Source organism: Poecilia latipinna, unplaced genomic scaffold (assembly GCF_001443285.1).
Source record: "Poecilia latipinna isolate Pla-1442-1.1 unplaced genomic scaffold, P_latipinna-1.0 Scaffold1217, whole genome shotgun sequence".
Classification (NCBI taxonomy): domain Eukaryota; kingdom Metazoa; phylum Chordata; class Actinopteri; order Cyprinodontiformes; family Poeciliidae; genus Poecilia; species Poecilia latipinna.
Genome location: NW_015113833.1, coordinates 99,443 through 110,999, shown reverse-complemented (window position 1 = coordinate 110,999; position 11,557 = coordinate 99,443). Strand labels below are relative to the sequence as shown.

General features: G+C 39.0%; 1 protein-coding gene across 2 annotated transcripts in view; it reads right to left on the bottom strand.

Annotated features, from left to right (window-relative positions):
• kctd1 (potassium channel tetramerization domain containing 1) overlaps positions 1 to 9,126 on the bottom strand; it is an 18,317-nt gene extending 9,191 nt beyond the window's left edge. Inside the window, exons 1-2 of one of the 2 annotated variants that reach the window (XM_015053952.1) lie at positions 8,658 to 9,126; positions 336 to 3,471 (exon numbers count right to left, since the gene is read on the bottom strand). In XM_015053952.1, the coding sequence (XP_014909438.1) occupies positions 336 to 572 (237 nt within the window). In that variant the 5' untranslated portion in view covers positions 573 to 3,471; positions 8,658 to 9,126. The remainder of the gene's footprint in view (positions 1 to 335; positions 3,472 to 8,657) is intronic. The other variant, XM_015053953.1, reaches the window with a different exon arrangement.
• Between the last annotated feature and the right edge of the window lie 2,431 nt (positions 9,127 to 11,557).

Genomic DNA, 11,557 nt, shown 5'->3' with positions numbered 1-11,557 from the left:
GTTCCTCTCCAATTCAAAAAGGGGATTCTTTGGTTTTTTTTAAAAAAAAAAAAAAAAAAAAAAAAAAAGTTTCAAGATAGGGTATAAGTGAAAAAAAAGGCAAATATAAATGAAGCTATAACAGTCGAGTGGAGGTGGATTACAAAGGTTACACGCGGTGAATGAGGTTTAAAAGAAAAAAAAATAATAATAATACGTGCGCAGTTGATAATAAACGAGGAGAATAAAACGTTACAACGCTTTCAGGAGCAGTGAGGCGACGATTACTTTATTCCTTCTGAGAAACTTCAGGTTTTTTTTCTTTTTTTTTCTTTTCTTGTTTTCTTTTTTTTTACCTGTGCTGGCATCACTGTGGTTGGAGAGGAAGTCACCGAGTGGTCATTCTGCTTGAGAGACGCTGCAGGGACAGGCTCTCCTCTGACAGCGAACATCAGGGAGGGCTCCCTGCACTCCGCCGCTCGCATCGGCAGCCGCTTGAGCGAAGCGTGCACCGTCTCATCCACGGAACTGATTGGACGCGGTCGCTTCTTCGCCTTCTGATGCGTTAGGTCCATGATATCCGTTTCGTCCATTACTTGCACTACTTACGTAAAACGTTCAGGGGTTTCGGCTTTTCTTTTTCTTTTTCCCCCCCTTCTTCTTTCCTCTTGAAACGCACCTGCTAAAATGTGCGGGAAAAGGCGTGAAAAGCGGCAGATCGGGAGGGAGAGCGGCAGCGCCGTGCCTGTCACACAGAGCGGCTTCTTTGCAGTGGCTGGGAGAAGTCAAAGCCCCCGACAACATTAGCATTGTAGCGCCCGCGGCTCTTTTTGGGCTGTCGCTGTTTCGGTGGCAGGTATGCGCGTCGCATTTTCAGAATAGAACAAACGCAGCCTGTCGGAGCGGGATCATGCAGTTCTGGGGAGTCCAGCCAACAGTCACATCTGGACCTACCACAGCTGACCTTTGCCCTATTTGGAGCGTTGTTTGTGCCCTCCTGCCCCCAAGCTGCTGCCCCATTGTTCAGCAGCTGTTTTTTGTGCAGCAGGTCAAAGCCTCGGTCAAGATAACAGTCTCTCCGTGTGCAAAGCGTAAAGAGTGACAGAGCCAACACTCATCCATGGACATGTGTGCACAAAATTGCTCCGCACTGACCAGCAGTCTCGTATTCGACCTGCCCTGATTCTTTTCAGTGTCACAGATTAATTAATTCAATTAATCTGGTTGACTGGACTCTGTGTATTATAGAAAAATGCACAGAATCCAGTCAACATCCTGGACTCTATCCTGTGATTTCCTATTTTTTTTTCTTTTTAAAAAACTTAAATTAATCAATTTTCTGAGCAGTGGTGGTGTTGACTTGAAACCGGCCCTGGGCCAGTGGCGCCACCAAGAGGGGGCCAACATGACAGTGATATAGGAGAATGGGATATGTATGGGAAGCCTCCTTGCCATCAATCTAATCTTAAACTCCCTCTTAATTGTGGTTAAAGATAATATCTAGTGGAATAATCTTTATGTAATTCCTTCTTTTAGTTTTAATAACCCCCTGCACCTTGTCAAATTTTGTCACAAGAACAAACTTTAGTGTGCAGTACGATGTTGTGTGACAGACCAACACGTACTGTAATTTATGAGTGTGGAATTGAAGTAAAAATATATGAAAATAGTTACATGCACTCATCCTCCTGGAGTCTGGTATACTTTTTTGCTGCAGTTGCAGTCTTTGGAGGTATGAATATCTTGAGTATATAAATTCAAGATTTAATCATTTAAATCTTGAATAAGATTTAAATGATTGCCCATGAATTTTGTAATATTACTCAAGCTTCATCTAATTGAAGAGGAATCTGTTTATCTATTAACATCTTCTGGTGTGGCTGAAAATTAATTTAAGGCTTATTTTGGTTCTAAACTTGGTCTTGTCATCCATCACATTTTAGCAAATGTTCAAATCTGTCAATGCATCCTCTGTATGTGTTTTTGCAACTGACAAAATGCTGCACTGTGGGTGGAATGCTGCCACCCACTGGGGTGGAGTTTGTGCACCATTGCTACTCAATTAAAGGTTACAACGGCATTAGTAGTTGTTTTCTAGAAATCAAGAATTAAGTTTTTGATTTTGTGACAGAGCAAACTAATAAAAACTACTCATTAGGCTGCACAACAGTAATATTAATACTAAACTAAAGATATTTCACTGCTTATTAATAAATATAGACAATATTTAATTGTCACAATTGTCAAAACCTAAAATTAAACTGGTCAAATCAGATAATTCTGCATTGAGCAGACATTATTGCTGTTTTGACAATTCAGAATTAAATTAAAATTTAACTTCCAGTTTTGAGAAAAAGATCCATGTTTGGATTCATGTCTTCACAATCAGAAGGAGCCTTGAGTCAGTCAGTTAAAATTAATACAACTTTGGTCACTTTAAATATAGTCAATGTTTTTAAATAAATCTCAGGCTGTTATAAAGAGCTTCTCTTTAGTACAGAATTTGAACTGCTTTCCAATTCAAATTTGACCAACATATGTATTTTAGATTTTGAATAAGAGAAGATCAATTATTCAAGTGTCATTGAAAACCAGTAAAATGACCATTTAATTTAGCATTGCTAAACTAAATGGATATTATGAACTCCATGAACTCTATCCTAAGCACAGCCACATGTTCTTACAATGCTTTCAATTGTGCATTACACAGGGGGGTAATACATCTCCAGTGATTGGACCTACAAAAAGCAATAGAAAACTTGGTCAGGGTAGCAGAACTTTCTTTTTTGACCCCAGAGCTGCCCTTTGAATGTGAGAGGGCCATATGTACCACACCCATATAGCCACATTGCCCGTATTAAGCTCCTCTGCCTCCAATTGTTCTTGAGAATGAATTTTGTGTACAAATACACATTTTGTGACACCGGAGACACTGCCTCACCCTACACAGAAATAACCATCTGCCATTAAATAAAGTCAACACAGACCAAAAACCTCCTAAACTTTTCTTCTTCTGAGATGAAAGGCTATATAGCATGAAGGCTGCAGTGTGAAAGGAATTCCTCCGATCCAAATACTAGCATTGCAAAAACTATCCCAGTTTTGATATCACACTGCACAAAACCAAACCACAACACACCCAATTGCAGTTAAAACAACTTTTGCAGCCTTCTCCTGGCTGTTTTTTTTTCTTCTTCTCCTCTTTACAGAAAACGTAGGGAATCCGCAATTTTTAATATTATTCAGATTAAAATTAATTAGTTCAACCACTGGCCTTAAAACATCCACATTCCTCCCTCTCATTGGCAGTGTGGGTTTCACACCTAGCTACCCAATTAGCAATTAAGCTTGCCTTTGAGTGTAGGCCTCCAATGCGGTGTGTGATCCTCGTTTGATTTGCATGCCACTTGTGCACGCGCTGATAAGCGCAGGCAGCAGCCATACATAGTTTTAAAATTCAACTCCAGAATCCCTCGCAGAAGGCAAGGGGGCCTGCGGGGCAGAAAGAGAGAGAAATCACATGGCTGCTCTTCAAAAGGGGACCTGTGTAAGGCAGCCGGCAAAGTGCGTGGGATCACACTCAGAATGCAGGTAATTTGTTCCCTGACTAATTTGTGGAGATGGTGGAGTGTGTGTGTGCGGAAGTGAGTGTGTGCCTGTGGAGAGTAAGTTCTGAAAACAGCTCGGTGGAATTGGATTTCCTCAAAGCCTTGTCATCGCAAAGGTGGATTGAGTGTAAAATCTGTGAGGCATTATGGAAAATTGCAGGGGAGAAAGAAGAGGGAGTGAAAAAGAACAGGCGTTTGGGTGGGTGGCAGGTGGGGGTTGAGGAAATAACTTCCTATATCACAAAATCAGTTGGAAATACTGCAAAACAACATGCAGTGGACCTTTTCGTGAGCGAATGCCTGCATCACATTTGCCTCATGTACACTTTTAACCTAAGAACAGCTCGAAGGTCAAAAGGTTACCAGGATCTGCAACTGGATCAGATCGCAACCATTAGGAGGTACGTGCAGAGGATAACAGCCATAGTAGCGCTTTACTTGCAGTGATTCACAGTAAGGAATAATGTGACGGAGGTTTGTCTCATTTATGCAACTCATTCATATTTATTGTGCCATAAAATGCACAAACCTCATACAAACATTATGTATCAACACATGTATGCTAAAAAGCAGGGATTGCTGCAAATTGGATGACTTAATGCAATCTACGAGATGCTCAAGACGTCTGACATTATTTTCTGACATTGATAATTGTTGCCTGTATCCTTGATACATCTGTATGAAGCTCAGAAGCACTTAGTCCAGACACAGTCCACAACCTGTGAATATCTCTCCGAATTTTGAAAAGGTTTTGTTTAACTCATCATTTTTCCTTCCACTAAACGTTCCATGATTGTGTTTGGATAGTAGCCCTCTCTACATGATCAAGTTCTTTAGCAATGATCATTTGAGGCTTACTTTCTTAACAAAGAGTTCAAATGAGTAATGGACAACTACTGTGTGGGTTATAATAAATCATTTCTAAACTTAAAATCTGCTTTTATAGTTGATGTGGTATTCTAATTTTCTAAGAAGCTATTTTTTTCCACTGCCTCTAAGTCATAATCATGTAAATTCACAATCTATATTTATATAAACAAAATGCTTGAAATATATTACTATTTGTGCAATGAATCAGCAAAATATGAGTTTCACTTTTTCACATGAATTACTTGAATAAATAATGCTTTGATAACATCCTGATGTGTCCAGATGCACTTCTACATGCAGGTAATTTCAAAGTTCTAGAGACAAACATCAGAGCTGTTCAGCGACTACAGAAAGATACAAGGCAACCAGAGTCATCATGCAGCCTTTCAGGAGCTGCATGAGTAACAAATGAACTTTTCAGTCGTTTCTCCAACAATGCGGTTCGTCTCTATTTTTGACATATCACACAACACATAATTAGCATTTCAGAACAGAGCATTAACATTCAGTTTGAGGCACGGCAGACCAGTATTTACATAATCTGGATGGGCTGTCTCTGCTCCGTTGCCTGTAGCTATCTGCTTCAAATGTCCACACACATTCACGGCTTACACAGTTTTGGCTCACTTTTAAGTCAGCGCCTGTTGTAAAGGGAGCAAAATAACAGGTAGCAAAGCATCATAACAACATGGCCTGGGGGAGATTTTGAAGCTTGGTTTAGTGGTCACTTTGGACAAGTTACAGTAGAGCAGTGATGACAGAGGTTTCTTCTTTGATGGCATTTAAAAAACAAGTTTGTTTTTTTTTTTGTTTTTTTTTTATGGGGTCATAAAATGTTTTTGTTGCAATGTTTTGCTCTTAAATTATAAGTGGCATAAAGTCCCCAGTATGAAAAATAGACATGTATTGAAGGTATCAATACATTTCTGCAAGGGAATATTGCAGAACATAACTTACATTTTGAAATCAAATTCCTTATTGAAATACCGAGAACTGCAATAGAGAGTCCATTGAACTTAACTGGCACAAAGTTTTAAAGGTGAACGTCCAAATGACTCGCATGTGACTTGCTTTGATAATAATCGTAAAGGATTAAGAAAACCTCAGTTTTCTTTCAACTGCTTTCCTATTTCACAATATTTTTTGGTGGATCTACCAGAGCTGTGCAACAGCATGACATCTTAGATAAGAAAGTCCAACCAGTGCTGCAGGCTATGGCAGACTGTGGTGCATGTTCACTGGCACAAATCAAACTGTCCCAGGGCGCAGGAGTGGCAGAGATAAACTACAGGCTAGAAGTTTACATGCAGCATGAATATTCACATCAGTTTTGGCATTAAATTATTTATTTTGACTGAGACTTTTTTTTTTTTTAAGGTTGACTGGTGACGACAACATACAACCTCAGTGATTTCTAAAGGCAAACATTTTATGTGCATGTTTGAATTTTATGTGGATTTTCTGAACTGTGATCTTATTTTATATACAAGCTCAAACATATACAAACAAGCTCAAAAATGTTGGGATGAGTGTCGCTCGGAATGTTGATTCTTGATCATAAAACTTTTATAGCCGTCAACAACAAGGTCCTGCCTGGTATAATTCTACCTGGATAATTTGCTGCTCTAATCCAAACTGGTAGAGCTCCTTTAAACTGGTCTGCTCTTTTGGGTTGGACCAGTATAGTCAGCTCTAGTGGCCTTTGGCAGTGGTCAGACAGGAAAAAAATGTTGTAAAAGAGGAGGAAGACATGCAGCAAAGGTCATCAGGCCAGGACTCGAACCTGTAATGGCCACGTCGAAGACTAAGGCCCCCATAAATGGGTTGTGCTTTACCCCTGTGCCACCGCCGCACCTCACAACCTTCATATGTTTAACAGGGTTAAGATCAGGGATAGTCCACAAGCACAAACATGGCCTGCTTTGTCCATTCCAAGACCAGTTTTGATGTGTACTTGGGATAATGTTCCTGCAGTTACTAGTTCAAGTTTAAACTAGCTACTGCTGTTTACTTCGGTTGACAAAGTTTGAGGTTGTCTTTTTTTTGTCACTGCTCCATGCACTGATGCAGACCCTCAGCATGATACTGCTGCTAAAGCTGGTACCGAGTTCAAAAGTTTCAAAGCCTCATCCTGACTCCTCCAAACATGCCTATTGTCACTCAGATCAAATAGCACTTTTTTCCCTCCATTTACAGAGAACATAAGTCAGTCGACTCAAAGTCTGCCTAATAAACTTTTATTTGGTAACAAGGTGTCACTTGTTTTAAAAGAATAAAAAAATGAAAAGGTGCATTTGTGTGGCATTAATAGTGTGGAAATCATTCTGGTGGCAGGAGGATCAGCTGATCAGGTGGAAAGACACACCATCACTAACATAACTTTAAGAAGGTAACATAGAAGTTATTTGACTGTGAATATTGTGACAAACCTACCAGTGAAAGCATAAATTAATAACATCTATCCTATTTTATGTATTTTCTTTATTATTTGTTTCAAGCTGGATAAAGCCAGTCACAGTTCCATTTGACTAGATGTTGATACAATTCTAACTATTCCTTTAAACTTCTGAAATGGGCTCATCAAAACTCTGACCTTCACCCTGCTGAAAATGTTTGAACGAGGCGTAAGAGTCAAGTCTCTGCCAGGAAACCAAACATCATAAATGACATCTTTAAATTCACATAACGGTTGAATGCACGACCGTAGTTATGTCAGGAACTTTGTTGATATCATGTCTTCTATAGCTTCTATAGCTTTAGAACACAGCTGTAGAAGACATGAGGTTGAAATGCAACTTTCTAATTTGCCTTTATCCGCCGATCACTGGAAGCTTTTATGTTGTTTATGTTTCGGCATGTCTGTATAACTTTAACTGAGTGATTTAGAAAAAGTCCACAATACATTATAAATATTTGTGCAGAACTGTTCTTTTTTTTTTCTAATTTATACAATTATTTCTTCAGTACAACACAGCAAAAATAACGGTTCAAATGCATAATTTAAAAAACAACGACATTTTATTAAAATGAAACTGATCCCTATGATATGTTTATGAAATCCTTTAATGGAAACTGTATATGGAATGTGTATGTCGGTTAGCATATTGTATCAAAGTTGATATTCTGTAGTATAATTTCAGTGATCATCATAAACTGCAGTCATCTCATATGTTACGGGTTTGAAACAGCGCCATCAGGTGATTGGTCCTCATCAGCCACCATCTCACCGACATGTGTTTCTTTACTCTGGCACTGGTGTTACTTCACTTTTTCTCCCACTGATATTTGAATCATCCTATATTCGGCTGTTCTTTTAACACGTTCTTAATATAATCTGCATTTAAAAAACCCCCAAAACAAAACAAGAAAAAAACAAACAAACCGTATTTGCAGTAAGTGCTCACAAGTGTACATGCAATTCCAACAGTATTTTAGTGCCAGTCGCAAATATTGTACCACTTTAGTCATAACGTTTGCTGATGAGAACTAACACACAGCGCGGTCATAATGCCAACCATATATATATATATATATATATATATATATATATATATATATATATATATATAAACAAAACAGAAATGACTCTCATAGTTGCCTTTTTCCACATAGCTACAACTCTTAACACAGCTTTGCTTTTTATTAACGGATGATTCCCATATTCTGCACTGACGTTTGTATCCTGTCATACAGAATAACAAATACGCCTGCGGCGAAATTACTCCACAATGGCGTCTTTCATTCCACGATCTGGGGCAGTCAGGAAATGGAAATGTTTCACGACGGGGAGAAAAAAAAAATACAACAAAGTTCAAACGCCGTTCCTAAACGACACAAAACTGCGTTTAACTAAGTTGTGAGCAACTTGTGTACACGGAGCGGTGACGAGGAAGACGGACGGGGATATGATCGGGAGCTGAGACGCGCCAGGAGCAAATTCACGCGTCGGATATTATACGGAACGTTTTCGCACGACGAGATCGCACCGACAACCCGTTTGTTGCTTTAGTTGTTGTTGCCACGCGAATAAATTCGTCGCCCTCTAACCACGGAACAATAGCCAGGAAGTGGTTAAATGTTTCTAAAGAACTAGTGCGGCTCGAATCGCTTGGCACATGCGTAAAAGCTGCTGCTGCGCCTCGATGTCCCAGTCCACCCAGCCTCGGAAATAACAGCAAACAGAAATAAATCTTCGCTTACCTGAAACATGAAGTGGTTTTTGTGAACCTTATTTTTTTCCCCTCCTCCGATTTGGCCTGAGATCTGCCTCTCTTCCTACACCAGCGAGAAATGCAATAGCTTGGCTAAGGTAGACAGAACAAAATACAGAGAATACTTGCTCCAGGGCTCCCGAAACCCCTCCAGGCAAAGATCAGGATACAATTAGCTCATGTCTCTGCCCAAGTCTAAGCCAATATGCAGAATAAAACTGCGAGTAAATGGAAGTGATCACGGCAGTGGTGCCTTAGTCTTTTCTTGAGTTTATGTTCTTAAAAATCAAATAACATATATTTTGTCCTATATTTACAACACCCTCACCCCCTGCCTCTAACTTCCCTATTGCCTCCTCCCTGCAGAGAAGCTGATTTTAATCGTTATGATTAGTTTTGATGTAACGCTCCCCTGGGCGATTTCTACAAATGGATGGAGTGTTTCTTTGCCAGAGAGGAAAAGCAGGAGATGACGATAATTATATAGATTGTTGGTGGAGTACTTTGATTTCCACCCCCTTCCCCTCTTCTCCTCTCAAACACCAAACCCATCTACTTCTTCTTTATCCCCCCTTCCCCCCCCCAAACCCCCGTGCTATAAAGACACAATGCAGCAGCAGACAACTTGTTGATTAGTCCAGCATCAGCATATTAAATTAATGGAATGTGGTTAATGGAATTCTTACTCCCCTATAAGCCTCTCCTGTGCAATCTTTTTAGCCGCTTTCCTCCTTCTGGACAGCCTCCAGATGACGTAGTTGTATAAATAAGTACTTGCAGCTTGCCTTTCCTCAATCAAGTCTGAATCAGTGCCTGGGGGTGATGTGCGAGCTCATTTCAAATGTTCAACCATGCATGATTTCAGGAAGATTGAGGCACTTCTGAGGATTTTTTGGAATTACTCCGGGGATGGACACATTAAAGGAATCGCATGTTTAAAAGCGTTCTTAAGTCAACATGATAATTATTCTGTCTGACCTGAGAGTGCTGCTGTGTTCGGCGCACATCTGGCCATAGAGTGGACAGATTTTACATTCTAGTTGTTTCAGTGCCATTCATTGTGGATCAAAGCTTAAAAAAACCTCTCCTACGCCCCCTACTGTTGAGAGCATCAACTATTGTTTCTTCTCTGTTTTAAAACATGTAATAGCATGCGGACTAACTGTCTTGCAAAAGGTTTTTATACCCTTCGAACTTGTTTCTTTGCTGTCTCTAAAACTACAAGCACAAACGTCATTGCATTTTGATAAGATTTATCTAACACAAAGTTACTATTAACTGTTGAAGTGAAAGGAATCTGATTCATTGTTTTCTAAACTAATTGCAAGTAAAGAATTGAAAAGTGTGCTGTGCCTCTTTTAGGCCGACACCCCTAAATTAAAAAAAAAAAAAAAAAAAAAAAAAAAAAAAACAATTGTGGAATTAAAGCCAAAGTAAGTCCCATGTAAAATTTAATACAACACAATGTAGGGGAAAATGAGAAACATGTGGAAGAAACTTCTTCTTCCCCATAAAATACAATCTATGAGTTTCTTATCATGCACAAGTGGTACTGAAATACCATATTTACATGGTTCTACAACTTTTGAAAGACACTATTGCTTATCTGAAACCACCCATCCATTATCCAACATGTTTTATCCCTTGTGGGGTTTGCCAAGGGTGCTGGTGCTGGTCAATGGACAAGAGGCGGGGTACGTCCTGGACAGGTCACCAGTCCATCGCAGACATCGCTAAAACACTGCTCCAAAAACAGAGGCTGTAACACATGAAAAAAGATCTAAAAACATCCTAGTAAGGCAAATATTTACAAATGCATTTTAAATTTTAGTGTTCTTTCGAGTAGGGAATAAAAAAAAAGTATACTTGGAAAATACATTAGACTGGTAGTTCAAAGCAGATGACAAAACAAAATAAATGCTTTTAGGAAAAGTATAAATAATGACCATAATTATCCAAATATTCCTGCATTTCACAAATGGATTGAATAGCAAAGTAAACAAAGGATGCTAGTTTTTACACCACTAACGTGATTAAATGTGCTTGATTGAAACCGCATGAGTGTTTTAAATCCAGGCGTTATCCATTTTAGAAACAAAGGAAAGCACAAACCTTATGAAATTCTTATATGCATCACATGCAAACGAATGAGAAAGTTTGTAACAATAGCAGTTTACTGCTATTGTTACAAAGTCACTGAAGTGAAGTGTTTCACTTCAGTTAGAGCTAACTTAAAACAACTACAACATGCAAGCGGCGGATGGCTGAAGGTTTTTCTTTTTTCTTTGGTGGTCAAATTATCCAGATTAGTTGCAGATGTAAGTTTAGCTTAGACAGACATCGCCTGACCTGAATGACATCATCTGGTTATAAATACTTTTGCTTGGAGAGGAAAAAAAAAAAGAAAAAAAAAGACCAAGCCTGGAAAACTCACTCTACCTGCTGAAATTTTGAGAAAATGCCTCCAGCAATGTCTCAGAGAAGAAGCGGCAAATCAAATATGATCAGATAACTCCTTATGTTACAGTTTATGGCGACGCTAAGATTTGAAGAGAAGGTAAAACTTTTCTGCTCTGAATGAGAAAAGATGGAAATGTAGGGGGGGGGGGAAATCACAGGAGCAAAACTCAGCTTTTCTTTTTCTTCTAACTCTTGTTAAGACAGTCTTTTAGTCTTACATAGTGCTATTAATCAATAGTTATGCAAGTTTTCGTGTTTTTCTTTAAATATCAGGCACTTTATTATTATTTTTTTTTACAGGATTTTTTGCCTTTTTCACCACTTGTTTCCAACTATGAAAGTTGTATTTTGGTTGCTTGAAAAATTATCTTTGAGAAATACTTTGAGAAAACACCTAAAACATTTTAGACACGGCGTCATTCAGTTTCT